The 24,518-nt window shown below is 43.1% G+C and overlaps 2 protein-coding genes across 7 annotated transcripts in view; one reads left to right on the top strand and one right to left on the bottom strand.

The window, feature by feature from the left end:
- Positions 1–808: 808 nt before the first annotated feature.
- Positions 809–15,689, top strand: ergic1 (endoplasmic reticulum-golgi intermediate compartment 1). The gene is made up of 10 exons (XM_035649068.2): positions 809–966; positions 5,642–5,703; positions 8,070–8,142; positions 8,589–8,683; positions 10,907–11,031; positions 12,151–12,255; positions 12,488–12,548; positions 12,822–12,922; positions 13,705–13,827; positions 14,436–15,689. Exons 1-10 carry the CDS (start codon positions 947–949, stop codon positions 14,541–14,543), a joined length of 873 nt encoding a protein of 290 aa, XP_035504961.1. The 5' UTR covers positions 809–946; the 3' UTR covers positions 14,544–15,689.
- Positions 15,690–16,351: 662 nt separating this feature from the next.
- flt4 (fms related receptor tyrosine kinase 4) overlaps positions 16,352–24,518 on the bottom strand; it is a 41,988-nt gene continuing 33,821 nt past the window's right edge. For 4 of the 6 annotated variants that reach the window (XM_047334176.1, XM_047334179.1, XM_047334177.1 and 1 more), the window contains 15 exons: positions 24,154–24,260; positions 23,454–23,589; positions 22,866–22,970; positions 22,579–22,692; positions 21,698–21,786; positions 21,332–21,500; positions 21,132–21,226; positions 20,225–20,347; positions 19,930–20,041; positions 19,561–19,660; positions 19,276–19,381; positions 19,042–19,166; positions 17,880–18,000; positions 17,634–17,719; positions 16,352–16,931 (listed from right to left, as the gene is read on the bottom strand). In XM_047334176.1, coding sequence (XP_047190132.1) covers positions 16,721–16,931; positions 17,634–17,719; positions 17,880–18,000; positions 19,042–19,166; positions 19,276–19,381; positions 19,561–19,660; positions 19,930–20,041; positions 20,225–20,347; positions 21,132–21,226; positions 21,332–21,500; positions 21,698–21,786; positions 22,579–22,692; positions 22,866–22,970; positions 23,454–23,589; positions 24,154–24,260 — 1,799 coding nt within the window. In that variant the 3' untranslated portion in view covers positions 16,352–16,720. Of the gene's footprint in view, positions 16,932–17,633; positions 17,720–17,879; positions 18,001–19,041; positions 19,167–19,275; positions 19,443–19,560; positions 19,661–19,929; positions 20,042–20,224; positions 20,348–21,131; positions 21,227–21,331; positions 21,501–21,697; positions 21,787–22,578; positions 22,693–22,865; positions 22,971–23,453; positions 23,590–24,153; positions 24,261–24,518 lie in introns of those variants that run through there. The other 2 variants (XR_007031400.1, XM_047334180.1) reach the window with 2 other exon arrangements.

The raw sequence follows: 24,518 nt of genomic DNA, 5'->3' as shown, positions 1-24,518 counted from the left end.
TACAATGTAATTGTGAGTAGATAACGTTATTATTGAATTTATCAACCCAATAACTCCAACTGTGGCTATGAATAAACAAATTAAGCTGCATAAGCATATTATGAATGACGATATTGTTAAAAAATATGATTGTAGACAGGTGTAGTATAAATAAAAATGTAAAAAGTCCCTATTCATAACAACATTATGAAGTACGTAACTGCTTATGGGCTGTTAACTGTGTGTGTGTGTGTGTGTGTGTGTGTGTGTGAGAGAGAGAGAGTGTGTTAGGGTGTTTAACCGTGTATTTTGTAAATTTGTACTTTCATCATTTGTGTACTTTTTGACATTGTATGATCTGCTATGACAAATTAACTTCTCCCTTGGATTGATAAAGACATCTATCTATCTATCTATCTATTATTGTGTGTTATAATTAAACACACATTAAATGTTGTATGCTGTTTTTACAGGAAGAGTGTGTTAGCATGACATTAATGCCTTTTTTGTTATAAGTAACACAACGAAAAATAAACAAACAAAGTATTGCTTAGTTTTGTTCGAAAAAATAACATCCTGTTTGTAAAAAAAAAATTAGCTACAGAGAGCCCACACAAAATAATGTGTAGTCTTTAAAAAAGATTGGACTACACAGAACTATTAAAAACTCGCTTTTGTAAGTATAATCATATTTTTTACTTCAAATAATAATATTACTGAAAACGTATCACTTTCTTCACACAATAAGTGTCAAAACAAAAAGCCATAAAGCGACGGCGCGGTTCTCGGCGGAAGTACAATCAGTGAACAGGAAGTCGCTCTCAGCCAATCGGCTTTTGCAAAGCGTCCTAAGCTGACGTCAGCCCGGTACCGATGAACAACCGGTAGCGTTGGAGAGAGCGGCACTGGAGCCCGCGGTTTTGTAGCTTAGTCTGCTAATCCCCCGTCAGAGAAACGTGTTAACACCATGCCGTTCGATGTGAGGAGGTGAGTACGGCCACTTCCGCTCACCGGGGTTCAGGTATGGAGGGAAGGCGGCGGTGGCGGGCAGGCGCTCGTGCAGAGGCGGTGAGCTGTGGGATGAATTTACGGCTGGTAGACCCTCGGTCAGAGTCGGAGCAGCGCTGCTCTACGTTCGGAATGAATGGGCCACATTGTAGAGTGAGTGAGTGAGTGTGTGTGTGTGTGTGTGTGTGTGTGTGTGTGTGTAATGATGCTCAGGTATGCTCTCTTGAGTTTTTGGCTGGGCTCCCTCCTGCGCATGTGCAAACGTCATCATCCGGTCTAATATTTACAAGACGTGAGACTTATCATCACAAGTAACCCCAGGGTTTAGTAACAGCCAAAAGTCACTTCCTGGTTTAGTCTGATTTACAAATCAATATTCATTCGTTCAGAATGATTAGCCTCAAATAAACAGTTAAAAACAGGCAGTGAGCAGTCAGAAGTCCGAGATAACTGTGAGTGCAGACAACGCAGGTCCAGTCAAATAATCGACACAGTCACACCCACTGTGTGGGGCTGTTGAAACTGTCAATAGAGCACACCCTGATCAAAATAAAGAACAGGATGTTTACTTTGTGGCCACTTCACGCCGCTGGGCAGTGACACATACTGACTGGCATAGTGTCATAATGTTACAACACTCACAAATACCTTAAATTACAGTGCAAAGCATTAACATTGTCAAAGTCAAACTAGAATATGAATTAAAGATTATTATGACTGGTATTACTGATCTGTCAGGTTTTCTTTCATGGTAAAAGTTTAGGGGGAGTCAACAAATGTCTTGTTTTGTTCCTCTATCACGTTTTATTCCTATTTTGTATTGTTTTTATGTCCATGACGATTGATTTTGTTGATTGATTTGTTATGTAATTCCCCAAGGAATTTGATACAAAACCAATGAAGCAACAGTGAATGAATAGTATGGGCTGAAGCAATAGATTATTTAAGTCAAAAGTACATCCCGACCTGTGTGTCTATGAGTAAATATCTACTAAACAAAATGAAGAGGAAGGTAAGAACTGAGACTATGGGATGGAAATGTTAAAGATGTTTTCATCATGAAAAACCCAGGGTTTACATCTTTGGTAATAATTATTGGTTGGTGACTTGAAAAAAAAAATGTGGTCAAAAATGTTGAATTTGTTATTCGTGATTGGAAAGCAATCGGTCGATCAATTGTTCAGTTATAAGGTTGATAATAGATCCATCTGTAAGTTAGAAAGTGAATCAAAAATGCCAAACATTTGCTTCCTCCTAATTTGTTTCTGTTTTATATAATTATATAGTTAATACCTCAGGGGTTCGTAGCTGTAACCATGGTAACTGATAATGAAACTATCGTCAGTTGCAGACTTGGCTCACATTGCGATGAGTGAATTAAATTACAGACGTACATAATTTGGTGCGTCTCTTGTTTGCCCTGCGACAGGAGAGGATCTGTGTTGAGGGCGGCCTGAGAGCAAAGCTCGTTTCCTGTTCAGTTGCCTCGCTTACTGAATCTATGCCCTGATCCCACGAAATTCGCATTGCAACACCTGGAAACGACTCGATTGACCAACTCAGCTCACTCAGAAATACCCCGGCGTCAGTCAGTAGAATGAGACTGTGTTACCATAATAGATTATCGTAGATTACAGCATACACTAGGGTAGCATGTATTCCCAGAAGGCTGTTAGACTTAGTGTTTTTTGGGTTTTTTTCACCATTCAGCATTTTGGTGTGAAAGGTTTCTTTTCTTGGTCTTTTAACCTAAAATGGCACTAACACTGTGTTATAACAGACCTAACCATGAGCATAACCTCACTCATAATGACTGAATGAACGAGTGAATAAGGCTTTTATCCTCAAGTTTAAATTACCATCAGATGACATCATTTATTCACACACACACACACACACACACTCACACACACACACACACACACACACACACACACACAGAGCTCCTGTTTATTAGAGGGTGTTAAAGATGTTGACAGAACTTTGTCAATAGATGTCATATTTCTTCATCTTGACAGTGCTGATGTTTGTTGAAACCTACTCGCAGAGCGGCACGTGTGCTGCCTTTTAGCTTGTGACGAGAGATGGTCACGTGAGAGGGTGAAATCCAAACTGTATGAAACGCTGACACAGTATGACTCATTTGCGAGATGCAGTTTGTTTAGCAAGGCCCTCTTTCTTTGAAAACGGGTTTCACTTGACTGAGATACTGGTACACCGTGTCCTCACCGATCACAAAACATCTGCTGCTACCCACGTTTATAGCAGACCGAGGAGTGGGAAGTGATGGAGGGAGAGGTGTTGACTGTAATTCAGGAAATTACAAAAGACAACGTTAGAGGTGAACTCTTGAGAGTCAACATCAATAATCATGAATACAAAGTGTTCTGAGCGGAGGAAATGAAGTGAAACAAAGTTGTCATCCAGCCTGAAAATAAGTGTTTGTGCTTGGAATATTCAAGTATATTGCTGTGAGCTGTTGTCAAAGTACGTATTCATATATAATGTGATCCTTCTAAACTTCTTGTTTATTTCAATTCATTCATTTTAAATGATACTATATGTAATATTTTTAATAATGCATTTACCATATTATATTATAGCAACACATGAGTATGTAGGGCTGCACGGTGATGTAGTGACGGTTCAGACCAACTAGGTCCTTTCTGTGTGGGGTTGCATGTTCTCCCCGTGTCAGCCTGGGTTCCCCCCGGGTTCTCTCCGGGTTCTCTCCGGGTTCTCCGGCCTCCTCCCGCTGTCCAAAGACATGCTGCAGGTTGGGTTCGGGTGGATTGGAGGTCTAGATAATGGACGGATATATCATCTGGTTCCATCACAAGTCTCGAGTGACCTCTCCAGCAAGATTTATTTCCTCAACCACATACTGTATGTGTATGTGCTCGTACAACTTCAGATGACGATTGTCATAAACATTTATAACCTGGTGTAAATACACTGAGCCAGTGTTTCAGTTACAGACGGACAGCAGTGTTAGTGAGCCTGACAGATATATTGGTTGTATTGGTTGGCAGATAAAAATTGGCTGATGTGAACATTTCCCACACAAGTGATATACACGGATATGAAGACTTTTATTTTACAGAAACAACATTGGAGAAAAGTTGTGCATTTATGTTTACATTTTACATAAAAAAGTTTATTTTCCTAATTCAAGTTCTATATATTTGGTTTTCTTTTTATTTGTAGTTATTTCGAATATAGTTTATGTTTAAAGTGTAAAATATCGAGCCTAAATTACATTTCTTTGTCATAAGGGTTTGATAACAACATCTTGGGATTAACATTGCCAATTTGTTTTTGTATATATCAGCCAAATATTCAATATCGGCATCTGCCCCCCAAAAATCCATATCGGTCTGGGTCAACTTTCTATTTTATTTTAACACATCTCACTCAGTTTGGAGTTTACACAAGGGGAGGCGACAGTAAACAATGAGGGTAATGTATTTTCTTCACAGGGGAACCCGCAGTCGACTGGCCAGGGCACAACCCTTCAACTGAAGTCAGATGTAAATCAACAAAAACAGAGTTTTAAGGTTTTCACGTGACAGCGATGCGACATCACCGTCGCTCCACCTTCCTTGTTGTCCCAGGAGAGTACGTGAGGAGGGAGACTCAACCTCTGCACATGAACGCATGACATTCAGGAAGTGTGTTACTGTAGAAGTAATTCTGATTGTGATACAGTCGGCGACCCCTCCCTGAGCCCCCGAACCAACCGCCTCCTCTGTGCCGTCTGCTCTACATATCCTGCCAGGCTTTTAGTGCACAGGGATCTAATTCTAATAGGACATGGGTGCAGGAAGTTACAGATATGAATATGGACCAGAGAGACAGGGAGAGGGAAGCTGTCCAAGGTGTTTAGGATCCAGGAATTTCTTTTGCAGTAGATAAAAACAAAGGGAGCAAGAGCAGCAAAACAAGCACCCGCCCCCCAAACCGCATCAGCTGTGATCATTTCTCTGGCAGGTCTTGGTGGAAGAAATGTGAAGAGATGTGAGTGTTTTGGAACAAGAGCGTGTACGTGTGTGTAGGAGGAGATGAGAGGAGAAAGTGGGTGGAGTTTATGCAGTCAGCGATGGAGTTTGGGGTCGAAAATGTTTCACTGCCCAAAAAGGACATGCGCAAGAACTCGTGAACCTAAATAGTTTTGGTGTTGAGTAGTTTTCCCCCCTACTCAGCTCCCCAAATAGGCAACAGCAGCATTTCACAAGAGCAGAGTTGGTTGTGTCAGGTGGTAATGATCCTCCTCCGCTCCTGATTCACCCCATTTCCGCACAATCCAATTTTTTTTTCTCGCTCTCGGAAATATTAAAATGAATATTTAAATGGGAATAAATCTACAGTCTGGTGTCAGGCTGAATCCTTTACTGCTTCACTGAACTGCAGGTTCCACTTGCAGTATTGCCAAGAAAATCAAACCATCTAATCTGAAGTACGTTTGTGTTTATACCGTGTGTGTGTGTGATGGCGGTGGTCCACAGCTAACATTCCACCACTCTTCTGTAATATCGCAAAGCCTGACGGGTACAGAATGTGCTTCTTTTCTCAGCACGCAGTGTTTACATTTGCTATTTATTTTCTCACTCCTCCTTTCCTTCTTTTTTTTCTCTCTCTTCCTTACTCTCCTCAGATTCGATATCTACAGGAAAGTGCCAAAAGATCTCACCCAGCCCACATACACAGGAGCTTTCAGTGAGTACTTCGTCACACTCGTCTGGCCCAAAAAATACGAGGCTCTGTATTCGGGTTCTAAAACAGCCCAAAGAAAAGTAACAAAACCTGATTTTCATGAAAATAATAACTCATTCAATTCCCAGCAAAGCTTTGTTTGTATTTTTTTTTCAACTGATAATCATTTTTATCATGTTTTGCTTTTTGCAAATTTTTGCAGTGAGGTTTGCATTAGATCTAGATAGAATAGAGGTACAAGCACCCACATACAGTGACGTGGATCTTTCAAGGATCAGTTTGTGAAAGGGAGTACCTGCCTGTCATGGCGCAGAGGTCCGTCCTGACAGAGTCGCTCGGTGCTCAAGCAGGATACCTGAGTATGGCAGGAATGATAACGATCATGCTCGGTCATCGCCTCAGGCAACTGACTAGTCCTCAGTGGAAATCTGAACGGCTTCTCCTGACAGGTCATGTGTTCGCTGCCTGTCACTAACAGGCCATTGTGTAATCGCGGATTGTATTGATTATTCACCGCTTAATAGGAAATAATACACCTGATGACACATTTTTGGCTCCTCAGTCATTTTCTAGTCTTGGTTACTCATTGGTCAGCTGATGTTTGAGTGGAACAAACTGTCAGCTCCCAAGCTGATGACACAATGGATAAACAATGGGGAACAGTGTTGAACCGACTCTAAACACCTTGGTGGATGACAGGGAGGAGAATGAAGTTGCTAAACATACACACCCGGTTTCCACCCATGAGGAAGTGGATGAAAGCTCTTCCTGTATGCAGTTGCCTCCCTTCCTGTCTCCATCCTCTGTCTAGGAGTGAGGGCATTTGGTCAAGTGTTATTTCTTCAGCCACAGCAGCCTAACTTACTTTTTAAATGTTTTTTTAATTTACGTGGTTCAGAGGCAACCAGAAACAGGTTCTCCCGCTTCTTCACAAAAGGTCAAATATTTGACCCTGTCTGCTTTTGTTATTTAGGTTTACGGGTCACATTCCTTCGGGTTCAGTTTTTATGGTATTTACTTTGAACAATACCTCTAGTTTTTTGTTTGCTATGGTAGTATTTCAATCTGTTGTTTGATGGCACTAACTACTTCTTTGCAATATTTTTGATATTTTTTTTGTCCTGCCTCCGGTACAGAAAATAATAATCTAATTTAATCCCTGCTGTGAGGGTAAAACAAGTTTTGGGCAGAACAAAAATAAATGGATAATGTGCTAGTTACACATGTCAGCAACTGATTCATGCTGTTACTCTTTATCCTACTCTTTGTGTCACTGGAGGAAAAAAGAAAGCTTTCGTAAGAATGAAGCAACATTGTAGCCCGTTTCATTTCATGTGTGAGGACTGGGAAGGTTCAAACTGGAGCTTAATGAGAGATTTTTGAAACCATTTGCCTTATTAGTATTTTCCGTAACAGAGCTATCAAATATTAAATCAGTACCAGCCAATCACAATCCTATTTAGTAATCCTCTTCCTTTATTGCACCCTGTCAAACTCAAGGGGATTTTGATGAACCTGAATTGGTGACCCGCATGTCATAGTGACACTCCCTGTTGTTTTGTTTGTTGGTTAAACATTACTTTCTGCGTAGCCTCTGCCAACCGCAGCTTTTGGCCGTGACGCCCTGACAACCACAAGGTCACGTGACCGCGCCATCCTAGGAGACAGTTGTCATGTAAACATGCTTCCCCTGCTGAGTTGGAGCTTTCTGACTGACACGCTCGCCGTACCAGATAGACCACAGTTGCTCAGACACAAATAAGCCCCTTCCATATTTATCTTTGGAGACACATGACGGTGTTTTATACGACCCGCTTGGTTGATTAATTTGAAGTGAAGCCGACACCGTGGCTCCGTCTTCCCTTTTTAAGCTCAGACTTTATCTTGGCTCAGACCGAAACAAAAATACCTCCTCTTTAATTTTTAATATTCCTAATCGGGTTCCTGTCTTATCTTTTCATTAAAACCACTTCACCGTGAAGCTGCTCTGCAGGAGCCATTTTTGGTGGTTGTGTGGCAAGTGAGTCTAATGAAAGTCAAAAGGAGCTGTTTGTAATGTCGGATGAGCTCACCTCTCAGAGCAGATATGGTGTAATGGCTGCCTGTTTTGCTGCTATTTAATGTGTCATTTGTGTAGGAGGATACTTATAAACCTGCGTAATGGCAGATTTAACACCGCCAGAAAAACAGCTATTTAGGAAAAAATGTCATGGCTGCTGTGATTCCATTAATGTCAGTAACTTAGGTCAGCCATTCCCAAAGGCCGGAGGAGCCAGCCTCATTCTCTGATTATGTGCCGTACGTAAGCTCAGCCGTGACTTGAGTTATAACAAGATGTTCGATCTAACCCTCTTCCTCTTTGCCCACAGTTTCCATTCTCTGCTGTTTCTTCATACTTTTCCTGTTCCTGTCTGAGTTGACAGGATTCATAGCCACTGAAATGTAGGTATCACACAATCAAACACACACACACTCACAGTCGCACAGTTCCACTCTGTTGTCACACAGGCTATGGACCTGCCATCTGAAATAGACCAGAGAAATCCATCGTGAATATTATTGCCCATGTTACGGTGCATTCTGCTCGGCCCGTGTTGTAACCAACGAACAGGGTCAATCCTCTCATAGGAAATTGGTATTGTGCATGCGTCAGCCTCCCGGCGATGTGTAATAAGTGATGACTTTGGGAGGGTGTCAAAGGAAGGAAATTGCACAGACAGAGATGCAATAATGCTCTGTCCTCGCAAATTTGTCAGAGGATGAATCCTCGACGGTTAATGTAGACTAGAGTGTAAACGAAATGTTGTAACCTGAGCAGAAAATAGTTCCAGCCCCAATAAAAGTTTGTCCCAGTGTTTCTAACCATTTCTCTTCTCTTCACGTTCCAGTGTAAATGAACTGTATGTGGACGATCCTGATAAAGACAGTGGTGGGAAGATAGATGTGAGTTTAAACGTCAGTTTGCCAAACTTACACTGTGATTGTGAGTATATACATATATATATATACACATATATCTCTGTTTCTCTGCAATACACTTCTTCTTTGTGCGTTATCTTTCTCACACTGTTTATGTCCTTTCCCCTTATCAGACAATGTTATGCTTGCACTGCCCTGTCATTTAACACGGCTTATTGGCAAAAGTGAAACGATGCCCTAAATAATAGACTCAAAATGGTTTGTTTCAGTGTTTTGGCATTCTCCTCAATGACGCTCGACTTCCTCAATCCTCCTCTCTGCGTAGCCTCTGTTTGATGTCATGCTGCCTCACAGCCGTGATTTGAGTTTGACATGATGCTTCCTCCGTCGGCTCGTCCGCTGCACTTTGATGTCAGAGAAGAAGGCCGGCTGGTTGAGGACGGAGAGCAGTCACTGGTTATTTGCTCCTCATGACTCCCTCTAGAAACTATGCCCAATGACAAACAAACACACACACACACACACACACACACATCGGCGAGGCACGGGCGGTTCGGAAAAATGCACACGCTCTTCCAGTTCGAGTGATATCCAAAAATGGCAAAGCCAATAAAATGCTTGTGTGAAAAATTAAGTCCAGATTTGCGCAAGAGAGGCTTCGGCATGCAGACGCACAGCTGTTGGCCATGTGTTTAGACAAGCTAGCTCGTGGCATGCCTAAACAAAGGCCGTCCCCTGCCGTTTCCAATTAAAGCCCTCAATGATTGTTGTATGGTGTTTTTTGTTTATTTGCAGAATTTCAACCCCTTTTTATTTTTATTTTTTTTGCAGAAATGTGGGGGCCTGTTGAAATACCTGCACTGACATGTTGGTGTAGCTAAAGTGCAGCTGCATGTAATGAGCAGAACTGTTCCTCAGCCCTCCCTGCGAGTTAATAATCAGTTTATTTTCCAGACCTCCAAGCAGGTTGTCATCCATTACAAATTTACAGACAGAAATCATTTTCATCATGGAAAAGCTGGCGTTTCCATCTCTTCTTTTTTTACTATTTATCCTCTCCGCTCTGCTCCGTAGTTCCAAAGTTAAACACCGTCTCCCTTCGCTGACCTTTACTGGCTGCCAGGTCTTGATTTGTGACTTCATGGAAAAGCAGAACCTGCGTGTAATACGCTTATAATAATTCCGCCTGCCACTCACTTCACATGAAGACACTTTCAGGTCTAAATGTCTTAAAAAGGAGGAATGACCAGCTCTCACACTCACTCCGGCCGACTTCTCTTACATCTGTGCACTAAATTTTGAGCTGTGGATAGACGGGATGGGGGGTTGAATTTGTCTTGAATGTCAAAGGTCAGACGGACGCCATGTGGCGGTTTTAGCACAGCTCCAGCAGACATCGCTCTCTCTCTGCACTGCCGGCCAACACACAGCCTCTGAAAATAGGCTGCTGCCAGTGTGCCAGTGCACCGCGGCTTGCAGAGGGGGGATGGGGGGGGGGGGGGGGGGGGGGGGGGGGGGGTCCGTGAAGTCTAGATGGAAAAACACAGACAGGCAGAGGTGGTCTGTTTGGACTCTGTGTGTTTACTCTGTGGGCCACACTCTGCAGGGATATTGAGAATTTCTCATCATTTTTCTCTTTCTCTTTTAATAAAAAAATGATGATAATGATTTTTCTCATTATCAGTAAATCTGATAATAGAGTCGCAAGATGATGACGTCTTCAAATAACTTGTTTTGTCTGACCAACAGTCTTGTTTGTTGTGACAGTTTGGTTAAACTAATGATTCTATAACGGAGGAGCGAGGCAACTGTTTGATGTTGAGCTGTAACAATAAATTGATTAATCAACAAAAACTCAAAAATGTTCTCCCTTCTGCGTCTCAAATGTGAAGCATTTTCTCCTTTTCTGTGTATGTCATTCTAAATTTAGTATGTTTGGATTTTCAACTGTTGACAACATTCATTATTTTCTGACATTTTTAGACTAAAATAATCACTAAAACTAATCATTGTATTGAAAATAAAGGACAGATTAATCTCTCATGAATAAGGAGTTAGTTGTAGTTTGGTATTGTTTGATTAATAAATGATTTAAGAGGCTGATCTATTATCTAAATTGTTTTGGAGTCATTTCTGTTGTTTGAATAGTTGAATAATCAACACATTTTCTTATCACCACAAAAAAAAGCAAAAGTTTGAATCTGTCAGAGTATTCACAATATTTTAGTTTCATATTATTTGTTGTTCCTGTCATATTTTAATTCTCTCCCTCGTCTCGTTCTTCCAGTGGTGGGTTTGGACATCCAGGATGAGATGGGCCGCCATGAGGTCGGTCACATAGACAACTCCATGAAGGTCCCTCTCAACCAGGGAGGGGGTTGTCGCTTCGAGGGAGAGTTCACCATCAACAAAGTAAGCGGAGGAGAAGAAGACTGACTGGCACACACACCGTGAATCCCTTGGAGTTTTGTTTGTGTCCAGTAATTTCATTATTGCTGCTTACAAACAAGCACTGAAGTCTGGACATTTTCCTGAATTTCTCCGGAGGGGCTGTATGTGTGAATGCAAATATCTGCAAACGTTGCTCCAGATGTTTTCTCTGAACTTTTCTTGCCAGCCAAAATGTCAAATTTTCCGAAAATGTCTGATTGAGAATATAACTAGAAGATTCCCAGCGAGGGAGCGTGCAGCAGGCGCTCTTACCCAGGCGCCAAACCCTCACCTGAATGTTCCGAAAATCTTCCTCCTGCTGTGAACGCCTCTGACTCGGACAATCTCCTGCTGATTTCGTCCGGCAAACCCTGGAAAATGTCCGGATCCAATTTTTTACAGAGTTCATGTCGTAAAACTGCTTTTGATAATAATGATATTTCTATAGCACTTATCTAAACAGGTTTACAAAATGCTTTACAACAGACATGGGAATAAAATGGCACAGAATAAAACAAGACAAAACAAAAATAAGAAAGAAAACAATAAAAACAAACAGTTCAGATCAGGCATCAATAGGCTTTCCTATAAAATAGGTTTTCAGCAATGATTTAAGAACGGGTAAAGTGCTGGATGGATTGATCAGATGTAGGGACCTCCACTCTGAGACTGTGTTGTGTATTTGTCTTGGAGTTGAGTTGAATCCGGGGGCTGATCCCCCGTCTGAGACGAATGAGGCCGAGTCCACTTCCTCCTCTCGTCTAAATTGAGTTCTGCTAAATGGAAGAGCTTGGGGGATTCAATTACATCTGACGGCAACACTAGAGTGAAGCGCTGCATGTCCCACCTGCGTCAGTCTTTCCAGTGCATCTAAAATGATTAACCCGGCAGTTGTACCTTTAACACTCGCTCGTGGAATAATCGCAAATACGTGAAACGTGTTAAAGTGGGTGGATTTGTCTTCCGGAGGCACGGACCATTTAGTTTCCAACCAAGACAGTGTGTGTGTATGCGTGTGTGTGTTCAGGCATGGTCATTATTTAACTAAATGTGTTGCAGGTGCTGGTGCTGTTACCCACAATCTTTACTGTCTGTCACCAGGTACCGGGAAACTTCCACGTGTCGACACACAGCGCTACAGCGCAGCCCCAAAGCCCCGACATGACCCACAACATCCACAAGCTCGCGTTTGGGGAAAAGCTTCAGGTTAGGTCACACACACACACACACACACACACACACACACACACACACACACACACACGCACACACACACACACACACACATCCGCACACGCACACACACACACACACACACACACACACACACACACACATCCGCACACGCACACACTCACACACACACACACACAAAACCTTGTGGAAAGTTTGATAAGATCTGCATTAACAAGTTCAAACACCTCTCTTTGTCACGCAGGTACAAAAAGTGCAAGGAGCCTTCAATGCACTGGGAGGAGCTGACAAGCTCTCGTCTAATCGTACGTACACACACACACACAGACACACACACACACACACACTGCTCACGTCCTCATCATAACCACTGTGGGACATTTATATAAGGCTGCTCGCACGGTGCACGTAATGAGATGCCTAGTGGACGGCAACTGAAGCCAAAGCGAGTGGAAACTTGATTCACGCAGCTGACACTGCAGCTCCGGTAGAAAGGTTGCGTCATCATCAGGACTAAATCCACTTATGGACACTGAAGCCGCATTTTGTTATTGAAATAACTTCTGTTTCCACTGCAGCCTTGGCCTCACACGACTACATCCTGAAGATTGTTCCAACAGTGTATGAAGACCTGTCTGGCAGACAGAGGTTCTCCTACCAGTACACGGTGGCCAACAAGGTGCTGTACCCGTGTCCTGAGTGTTTTCTCTGTCTTGGTCCCGTGTTTTTCTTCTATCACTCGTCGTGGAGACAGCGTGACCATCACAACATATGGCCCCCGAGCCTGTGCTGCTGCGTTAACGTGTGCACTCACCCGGAAGTAAAAGCTCGCCCCTAGTGCCTGGAAAAGTTCCCTCGATGTCAACAAACCATAAACAAAATTCCTTGAAGCTGGGTTTGGAGTAATAACAGTGCAGGTCAGCTGTGAAGCCGGGAGGACGAGGGCCTGAGCAAAATATTTCAAAATCTCACTGCCAGAGCATAAATAAAGGTCCGTCTCAGTGCTTGGACTTCTTCTCCATGCTGGATCTATCATTATTTTTTTAATGTCAAATTTATTGTAGGGAAAGAACTAAGGAGATATGTGATTTACAGAAACCGAGCAGCCAGAGTCATCGCATCACACAACAGTAACTCACAACACATTGTAGCCTCCCCCCTTCTTTCTTTCATCCCAGGTTTATTTAAGTTTTTTTCTTTTTTAGTTGAACAGTCATTTGTTCTTAGTCATTTATGATTTTTTGGGGGTGACTACTTGAAACCAACGCTGTAATGACTCATTACAGCTCCACCGCCGCCGTTCGAGATAAGAATGACATCATAGATTGATATCAACAGATCTCTAAACGGAACGGGATCAACTGTCACACCGTCGATTAAGTGGATCTCCTGTCGGCAGGTGCAGCTCCAGAGTGTGTATTATAAGTTCTATAATATGCTCTGTTTTTCCATCCACCACAGGAATATGTCGCCTACAGCCACACGGGCAGGATCATCCCGGCCATCTGGTTCAGATACGACCTCAGTCCAATCACAGTCAAGTACACAGAGAGGAGGCAGCCCTTCTACCGCTTCATCACAACGGTGAGTGAACTCAAGAAAGAAATGATTACAATTTATCCATACCTGTATGGTAAAATAAAGATTGTAAAGCAGAGTAACAAACAGCTAGCCTGGTTCTGTCTGACGTTTCTCTCAAAATCTGACAACCAGCACTGACAAAACAAATGAAAACGTCATTGTGTCTGTTTGTTTCTATTTATTTTGTCCCAAGATGTTCCTTTTACCTCCTGAATCCCTTTAATCTTCCTCCACTCCCACCTGACGCCGTCTGTTGAGGAATGTTGCCCCTGCACCACCTCATCATGAAACATTCCTGCTGACTGATAATGCGGTCAGGAGTAAATTGGCTGCTTGGCTGATGACCTAAACCTTTATTTGTCTTTTTAGCGTTGTTTAAGTTTATCGTGACTCGAGGCGATGGGTGAGGAGATGACTGTGCTCAGTGTGATCATGAGTCATGGTGTAAGATTGTGAGTCAGGCAGCAGCAGAGCTCGGCTGAATTCCGGCGCACACTGAGGTGTCATTGCAACGTATTGTTATGATTAACAGCTGATATTGAGCCGTTTAGAACCCCAGAAGTAAAAACATCAGAAACCTCGAGGCTGACGCAACGACTTGTTTTCTGTAGATCTGTGCCATCGTCGGAGGGACGTTCACTGTGGCAGGCATCATCGACTCCTGCATATTCACCGCGTCAGAGGCCTGGAAGAAGATCCAGATTGGAAAAATGTCATGAGGACCACTCCCCCCTCCCCCCTCCCCCTACACATCTTATTTATAAGTGCAAAGTCGCTAGCCTGTTAGCTAAATCCAGTCCCACCGGAAGCAGAAGTGGCTCCGGCAGTCGGATGTAACTACCAGGCTACACGCCACCACCGCACCTCCGTTACTGGAGCTCCTCTCAGGCTCCATCTGCTCCACCTGACGACACACGTCTGAGAGGAGGGGGGAGCTCTTCTGTTACTTGTTACTGTGGAGACAAAGTCTTTAAAGTATCGCGTGTCAGGGCTCAAGCAGTGTGGGAGATTTTGAAGGGAGATTTTTTTTTTTTTTAGAATGAAGTAAAGATTTTGTGCTGACATTCAATGTTATAAATATGATCAAGCACCATTTGACTCAAATCTGTGCACTCAACAGGTTGTTAGTCATAGGGAAGTTTGTCAATCCACGGCTGAATGATTTACAGGTTTAAAAAAAGAGGGTGAAACCATTGATTACTATTTTCAGCCCAATTTATTGGCCAATCAGAAAATCCCTTTAACTGTACTACAAGGGACTGATTATTTGAATGAAGTGTATTTGTTTTTCTGCATCACGTTTCATGTTAGAGTTGTTTTCATCCAACCTGCCATTTTATCTCCAGTATTCAAACTTGGTGCCTTTTGGTTGACTGTTCCATCTTAAAGGACTATGATCATCTCTTATTAGTTTGTCAGTGGCTGCCACTAAAACCAGAGTTGATTCCATTCATACCAGATATTTCATCAACACTGTAAAAGCTCCTAGTTTTGACTTTTTGTCCATTCCATTTCAGTGGTTTCTAAAAGTGTAGTAGATCATGTCTTGCTTTTGCAAAGAAAAATTCATTTTGAATATTTTTTTTTACATGGTACCCGAATCTGTTTACTGAGTTACTCTGTAAAGTTGTAAATTGTAAAAAAAAAAAGAAAGTTTGGGTTTTGTTAGAACAGAACTTGGAGGCCCGATATTTATTTGTTCCTCTTTGGGTTTTTTTCTTTTTCTTTTATACTCATCAGCTTTTCTGATCAAGGACAGTGATAATTACAAGCCCTCAGAACTTGTCCTAATACTGTTAAGGTCCTCCATTTCAAATTCCTCTGTAACGCTATGTGTTCCTTAAGTAAAGGTTCCATAGAAGACACTCACCGTTGTACGTCCTCTTTTTTTTATTCTGCCTTCTTCACCAAATGTTCCATCTCTTCTGACGGTTGGATCAGTTTAGGCATCTGAAACAGATTTGAACTATTTTCTCTTTCCCTTACTTTTGTTCATCTGATGGTTTACAAACGTTAGCCAGGTGCCTTTTAACAATAATTATTCATAGAAACGGAAAATGGAACATTGACCCTCTGATTTCATAACATGAATGAAGCTGTGATTGTGTTTGTATGAAGTGGACTTTGCGCCCAAGACGCCGCTCATTTCCACAACCTGCAGCCTGTCATCTGTGATGTGAGCATGTAAAAGGGTGTTAAGCTGTCACAGCTGTCGTGCTTACGTCGGCCTCTGATAAGCGGTGCTTAGTGTGACTCGCTCCTTTATTCGCCCTACATCCCTCTGTTTACCTCCGTCACTTATTCCTTGTTCGAGCTGTCGCGCGTCTCCACCTCCACTAAGTGACACACATACACACACATAATAATCTGCTGCCTTCCTCCGTCGATTGGTCCATTTCATAGGTCGTCACAGAGCTCTACGTGGACCTGTCATTCATCACAGCACATTTGCATTAAAAACCTGTTTCACCGAAAAAGCTGACGGATCCAGCTCCAACTTCATATTATTCACAGAGAGAAGAGGAGCTAGGAAGGAGAGGATTTCCTTTATTGCTTCCCATACGAGCCATCATTTTTACAAATATAGGAAGATACTCTGTATATAAAAGATAAAAAATATAAATGTGTTGATGTAAAATACTTGGGGTATGGGAGTTTTTTGTGTCCTAATGCTGCCACCCAGTGGCTGGTTAGAGGAACTTCAGTCCGTCTGTTGAGGCAGCAGCAGCCCGAGAGGAGGAAGGAAGAACTTTGAGATGAGAAGAGGTCAGCTCTGGTCATAAGCATCCACCAACTGATCTACATTAATAAACAACTAGTTACACAAACCTCCCACTACCGAAGCCTTTTTTTTCCTTTTTTTTTTTACTCCTTCAGGCTGCATCTTCAGGTCAGGTTACACATTGGAGGAGGCCAGGCAGGGGGCGTCTGGCGAGGAGAAGAAGTCGCAGAAGCCCTCCTCGGACAGGTGTCCGTACTCGTTGTTGTAGAAGGTCTGTCCCGACAGCTGGCTGAAGAAGTTGGGACGGTGCCTGATGGAGTTGCTTCGGCCCAGGGACCCGTGGGAGGCTGTCAGAGGCTCCGTGCTGCTGCTGCTGCCCACACGACTGGGGCGGAGAAAGAAAGAAAGAAAAAAGCTCACTGATACAGGATATCATTGGTCAAAAAACAAAACTCTAAATTAATGTGTATAATTCAAGATTGGATGGGTTCGAATTTGCCAGTTGTAGCTGCTGATTTGTGAGGAATGTGATATCCTGACTAGAGCTGCAACAGTTAATCGATTAATCGATTACTAAATTAATCGCCAACTATTTTGATAATTGATTAATCATTTCAAGTAGTTTTTATGAAAGAAAAAGTCAAAATTCTCTGATTTCAGCTTCTTAAATGTGAATATGTTCTGGTTTCTTTGCTCCTCAATGACAGTAAACTAAATATCTTGGGTGTGAGGATGAAACAAAACATCATCCTGTGGTTGGGGAAAATACAATCAACATTTTACACCCTTTTATGACACAAGATAATCGTTCGTTGCAGCCCTAATCCTGACACACTTGAGGTACAGTTTTCTGATGCGTGTTGATCAAACGTGTTGATCAAACGTGTTTCCAAGGAAGAGAGAAGGATTTCTCATATTGACTCTGAAACATGTGGAGCATCTATAAAAGTAGCCTGGTATAAGTGAGAAGACTGACTTGAACCTGACAGTGAGTAATAAGCATTTACAAGGACAGATGTCACACACTGTCACTAAAGACAGGCTGCATATCTCTTGACCGTTGCTTTAAAAGAAAGAAAAGAAAAACCTTTTTGCGACGGCGCCCCTGTGCTTGTGCTCAATTCTCTCAAATTCTTCGGAGGCCAGAACCATGCCACTGTCTGTCTGGTTGTCCTGGGAAGAGACGCAGTTGGACATCACGTGAATTGAATGACATTTAGTTGACCCGGCTGCTATTTTAGTTAATTGTCTGAGGGTCCAGTCCCATTCAGATAATGTCACCCGGCCGGTTCACATTTTCAACAATCGATGAGAAGATACAGACGGAGCTTACCTGAGGAGCTTTCTGTCGGTGCATCTCCAGAGGCAACTCTTCAAACGTCTTCACTCTGGGCTGGCATGCTTTGGAGGGGCCCACAAACACGCAGCCGGCAAATGGCACACAGTTATAATACCTGGTCAGGAAGTATAGAAAAGATTAACATCGTTATTATTATCAGATCAATACACAACAGAGCATCCTGATGACATCCAAATGCCAGGAGAAAGATAAGAAGAAAAAACAAATACTGGACAACCCTGAATACAACTTTGAAGAAGGTGTTGCATTCAATGTGAAATATGAATAAAGACTAATTTCAGATTTTACAGATGACTGTGACTTTCTTCGTCAAGATTTCTAAACTGACTCCTGTGTGAGTGAAGTTCTCTTCCTCACAGATTAATCATCTTTGCCAGAGGCTCAAACTGTTCAGTGCACAAGATAAAGCAGACGTCAGAGCAACATCAACAATCATTACACTGAATATGTCATTTATTTTTTCCCCCCACCACATAAAACATCTCATGACCCTTCAAAATGCTCTTGCGGATTAATGACCACTGTTTCTCACAGTCACTGGATTTCATGTAAACAGCTGCTCATTTTCCATGGACATAATATCTTGACAAATATTAAAAAATTTACATTGAAAATCACAATTTTAACATGAAACCTACAGTACAAATTCTGTAAGACACTGATCTTCCGAGTTGATATTTATGGAACATGGGGCCTTGTAAAGACTTTAATATCTTTACTGGCTTTATAAAGTTAGTTATCAACATAAGGTTATTCCAGTGGCACAGGGGGGGACCTTTGGAGCTGTAAACCAATGGGAAAGGAGATGGAAGGCGTAAGGCTTGATAGTAGGGTTTGTTAGAAAACAAACCAAACCAAGCTTTGCAAAGTATAACGATCACCACACCACAAAGTACGTTTAGTAGCTGTCTGTCCTGATAGTAGGGGAGAGTATTTTTTCACCAACTGTCATCACCTTAATATTGGGAACTAAAATAATCCCCTTTTTTTCTCCTCTGACCTGCATTAAACCAATAGGAAGAGAAAAAAACGGACTTCATACAAGTCCCGGTTTCTTAAAGTAGGAAGCAGATAAAAAAAAAATCGTAGTTTTTTTTTAGGGGCCTCTAAGGAACATAGGTTCATGTATTAGTACCTGGCGGGTAGAGTGTTGCAGGCCAGTCGCAGCTCCTCTTCCGACGCAGGCCGCGATGACGCCTGTGAGAAACCGTCATCCTCTGAGCTCTGTGAGTGATTCAGGGGGATGTAGTCCTTCCCATCCTGAGTTAAAAGAGAAGATTTAGATGAAGACAATAAAAAACAGACTGAAAAAAAAAGGAAATAAAAGAAAAACTTGCTAGACTGAATGTCTCTCCAGCAGCGAGCTTACAGGCAGGCTGTTGTCCTGCAGCAGGTCTCCCAGGATCTGCATCAGCGCAGGGAAGTTGGGCCTCTCTTTGGGTTCACCCTGCCAGCAGCCCAGCATGATGCCATATCTGCCAGCAGAGGGCAGCACCGTCACATCATGGACAACACTGACGTGTTCAACTTCCCTGACTTTGTAAAAAAATACCTCTATATTTGATCAACCGGCATCTTCCCCCTGAAGTTGGTGAAAACGTATGCTATTCATATGTGCAGATGTGATGTAATGAATTGGAGCTTATACGCTTACATTTCGGGGGAGGCTGTCTCTGGTGATCTCATCCGGACGCCGTCCTTTAGTCGATTGCAGAAGTCCTCGTCAATCTGTACCCCGGGGTACGGAGACGCACCTGAGGGTGGACCGGTAGGAAGATGAGGCTTTAAGTGACGTGTGAGTGATGGGGACAGCATGTTAACGGTTTTTTTTGCATAACGGTGATGAGGATTCACTCTGCTTTTTGACGTTAACAAAGGATACATTCTGAGGCAGGAACGGAGACTCCGCAGCTCCAGATGTGACCGCCCTGAAACCCTGCTCCTTTCCTTCTCCTTTCATTTTCTTAAAAGAGGAGATTAGTGTTTTCCATAAAAGATGACACGCTTGGATTTTTGTCATTACCCAGTGAAAAGATTTCCCAGAGGAGAACTCCAAAGGACCACACGTCACTCTGGCTGGTGTACACTTTGTCGAAGATGCTCTCTGGAGCCATCCACTTTAAAGGCAGCCGAGCCTGCGAGGACATTAAAACACCAGGCGAGCATTACAAGATGGTTACATAAGCAGAAATGACACCTGGGCTGTAAATGTAATCATTATGTGTGTGCAGTTTGAAAGAGCAACAACAAAAAAGGAGTCTGTTGTTTCGGAGATGGATGATAAACCCGGAGGTTTGGTGAGTGTGAGGACGCCGTACATTGCCTTTCCTGACGTAGTCAGGGTCTTTGTATATGTCTCTGGCCAGGCCAAAGTCACAGATCTTCACGATGTTGTTCTCTGACAGGAGAATGTTCCGGGCGGCCAGGTCTCTGTGGATACACTGCAGATACACACACACGCACACACACACAACCACACATGAGTCATAACCCTGCAGACAGTAGTGTGTGTGTGTGTGTGTGTGTGTGTGTGTGTGTGTGTGTGTGTGTGTGTGTGTGTTTGCAGGAGAACTTCAATGCATTGTTTCCACCTCGTTTTCTCTGATGGGTGAATTACAGATACAGCAAATAAATAACAAGTTGGCCATTTTAATAATCTTTTGCCTTAAAACCTGTGTGTGTGTGTGTGTGTGTGTGTGTGTGTGTGTGTGTGTATGTGTGTGTGTGTGTGTGCCAGTCTGTGACTGGGACTGGACTGTGTCTTTCAGCTGGGCAGAGCTCTGTAGAGTCTCCGCAGGAGATCCTGCATCGTTCCCAAAGCTGTCACGTAAATGTGCCTCCGGTGCCAGACAGTCAGCTTAGCGTCCCGTCCGCTTGTTGATATCCGCTCTCACTTATAACTGCTTTTGTTCTCCCTATTTCAATTTCATTATTCATCAGTTTTTATGCGTGTTGTTCTAATGTACAGTATTGGCGCTCTGAGTAGCTCCTTTCCTTAATCAATTACCATCAACGGCACACGTAGAAAATGGAAGTGCACAATGACTTACACTCAAAACCTGCTCAGATGTGCAATGTAGAACTGTTGCACAGCTCTAGTTCTAAATGTCACATGGTTCATTAAGAAGCACAAAGGACTGAGGAGCTGAATGATCTGGGTTAACACCTCTGCTGCGGTTCACCACAGCTCATAAACAAATTGCCTCTGCAATGGTGACAATTAACCTTTCTGGAGGCCAGGAAGTCCATCCCACGAGCCACCTGGAAACTGTAGCAAATGAGATCTTCTATCGTCAGAGGCGTCTTCCACAGGTCCTCCACTGGAGAGAGAAGAGGAGAGCGGGACAGAAAACAGAGGAGAAATGAAGCCACGTTTTGTAACTTAACGAGTCCTGTAATTCACTCGTGTGTTAAAACAGACTGACGTTTCTCCACAGCAGGCGTCGGATTGGGCGTGTTGGATGACGGAGTCTGAGGACAGGCAGGCGGGGAGGAGGAGGAGGAGGACGGGGAAGGTGGCTGACGAGCCCTCTGGTCCATTTGACCCGCTTCGATCATCCGTCTCACCTGACTCTGGGTCTTTGGAGAACGATCCTAAGTGGGGGAACGAGAGAACAAGGTCGTCATAGTTGAACTGAGTTTGTGGGAATAAAGGAAAAACAAAGACGTGACAGAAATATTGGCAAACTGAAGCAACAACAATGAAAAAAAAAGATAATCTCTAAAGATTAAGCTGCAGCCACATTATCGCAGCAGAACAAACGGCTTCAGTTTCTGCGGTGTTTGGATACCCTGTACGGGAGGAAGAACTCTCTCTTGGCTCGTAGGAAGTTGGACAGGTTCCCGTACTTGCAGTATTCCACTATCACCATCAGCGGACCTGGTGATACAGAGAGTGAATATCAACTGTTTTCTTTTTTTTAATCATCACAGTGCTGTAGCCTATATAAAAAGGCTACAAATCAACACCGAACATTATGGTCTGACTTGATAGAAACATTCAAATGATTTCTGCCTCTTGTTGAGAAGCTCCTTTTTCTCTCATGCCATAATCTAAATCATGGGGGGCTGCATTCTTCAGGCGTTTCCTCCCTGAGATTATCTGCCTGGCTGGTTCTGTTTAAAGTAAACAGGATAAACATTTTCAGATGTACACCCCTCAAAAATGTGCTCTGAAGGTCAAATTGATATACGGACGAAAAGAGGCAGCTTTTGTACTTTCTCATGTGGTTGGCTGTTAAACAAAGAAGTTCTGTGGAAGCTGCAGGGGGTTGACAAAATGATGTTAACACTTCATTAAAAAGGAATTCCCTCCGAAGTAACGACGGAGCCAACAGCACCGCTCGAAGGAGGTCAAACTGCAGGTGTATGTTTCAAAAAAGAGAAAAAGAAATGCCTGAAGAAACTCCAAAATCATGACAGTATGTCTTATAAAACAAGCAAACTGCAAAGACGAATGAGATGAATAAGTTGAACATAAACAATAAATTATTTGTCATGAAGTGTTTGTCTACACCTGGTAAACTGCAATTCTGCAGCTATATATCAGAAGACGTGAAGAAAAAGAGGAGGATGTTTGAGTAAATCAACCTCAGCAGACACTAATTATTGCGATCACATGATGAAAATATGACACGCATAAAATGTAATCCATGTGAGTGTGTGCACTCACCATTTGGTTTGGTGCAGGCTCCTAACAGATTCACTACATTCAGATGATTTCCGATGTGAATCAGTATCTTCAACTCCGACATCAACGCCTTGTGCTCACTGGCTGTGGCTCCATCTACAACACACGCACACAAAGTCGAACTTTATGTGTGAAATGCATGCGTGTGTTTTTATCATTCATGCACATCCACCGAGTCCTATGTTCCAAATGATGTGCATGTATCAGAGCTGTTTTAGCGAGACCTCTGGAACCGTACACCGATTAAACAACGCAAAGACAAATCTCACCCTTCAGCATCTTGACAGCCACCGTGTCCAAACTGCTGCTCGTGCTGATGCCGTAGATTGACGCCTCGATTACTTTCCCAAAGGCACCGTGGCCTAAAACTTTTCCTACGTGAGGAGAAAGAACATTAAAAAATGCTGATCTATGCAAGCTGTCTCACTGGAACACACAAACAGCTGCAAACGGTTGCAAAATGTAAATGCATCTGTAATCCATACGGACAAGGCAGAGGAATTATGACCTGAACTGCAGCATTTGGAAAACAACATGTTCCCATATAAGTTGCCATTATGGAACAGATGCTTTTCCTTGGGGCGTTTGACAAAAAATAAGAACCGGTACTGGGAATGAGCACATATTTAATAGTAGCACTTTACTTGGCAGCACTTTGCCCAGCTGGCTGCGATCCAAACTCATGCCATTATGGATTCTGGATATGGAAAAGTAATTCACTTTCATCCATCCATTCCCTCTCCTCCCCCGCCCTCTGTATTTCTTCACACGCCCCAATCCCAACTTCCGTACGCTCCTTTATCCCGCCGTCCATCAGTCCATCCTCTCTTTTCTCCCATCCCGTCCCTGTCGCTCACCCAGTCGGAGTCTATCCCTGGAGATCTCCCACTGCGAGGAGTCGTAGGGCAGGTATTCACACTGCTCATCCAGCGGCACCTCACCCGGGTCCATAATGATCGACAGATAGCCCGTCTTTATGTCTGCTGGGTTAACCTGAGGTGCACAGTGAGAGAAGAGAAAATGGAAGCAGGTGTAAGGTGAGGACCAGGTTGGGCTGAAGTGGGCTGGAAATAGCAAATGAGGCGGTGGATGATGCACAGCCCAAAAATAAAACACTAATGTGAGCATGGAGAGAAGAAAAGGATAGAAATAATGCAACCATGAGAAGTGTAGAGGTAAAGCGAGTCACTGTGAGCAAGAGGAAAATCTCTATGAATTTATATAATAACTGCCACCCTGTGAATTTTGCAATAGAGCAATTGTGTTGCCCTAATGAATGGCTGGCATAACTAGTGAAAAAAAAAAGCCTCATTATGGCCGGGCTTGTTGTTGGAGCCAATGGCGGTGACAGCGACTAATTGGACTCCCTCTCAGGAGATATCAGGAGCCCCCCTCTGCAGTAGATGACAGACTCTCTCTGAAATCAAGCGGGTTGTGCTCAAACGCCGACAGACGCGTTGCGATGCGGAGGTTAACGCGTCGCCATCGCCGTGGGACAGTGTCGCTCACAAACACAAAGACAGACACAGGCACGGGGGAGCCGTGGCCTCTCCTCACCCGCTTCACGTTGCAGAAAATGACGATGAGCAGGGCCCAGAAGAAGACGGCGATGACCCCGGTCCCGATGAGGATCACAATCTCCACATTGGCCTTGTCACTTGACCCTTGACAGAAAAAAAAAACAGAAAAGACAAAGGAAGAAGTTGTTTTTTTGGAGACAAATGTTTTGAAAAGTGAGAAATCAGAAACCCTGCTATACCTTCATACGTCTCAATTAATCTCTATTATATGACAATACTCTTTACCAACTGTTGGGGGTGCTGTATTACAAACTATTAATGCAGGCTCTCTCACAGGCTCTTTACATTCAATCTTTAGGTTACACCAATGTGATAAAAAGACACTTATTCCATTCGGCAATT

The sequence above is a fragment of the Scophthalmus maximus genome, chromosome 9, assembly GCF_022379125.1.
Source record: "Scophthalmus maximus strain ysfricsl-2021 chromosome 9, ASM2237912v1, whole genome shotgun sequence".
In the NCBI taxonomy this organism is placed as follows: domain Eukaryota; kingdom Metazoa; phylum Chordata; class Actinopteri; order Pleuronectiformes; family Scophthalmidae; genus Scophthalmus; species Scophthalmus maximus.
Note: the sequence above shows the minus strand (reverse complement) of the source record. Positions and strands in the feature narration are given on the sequence as shown.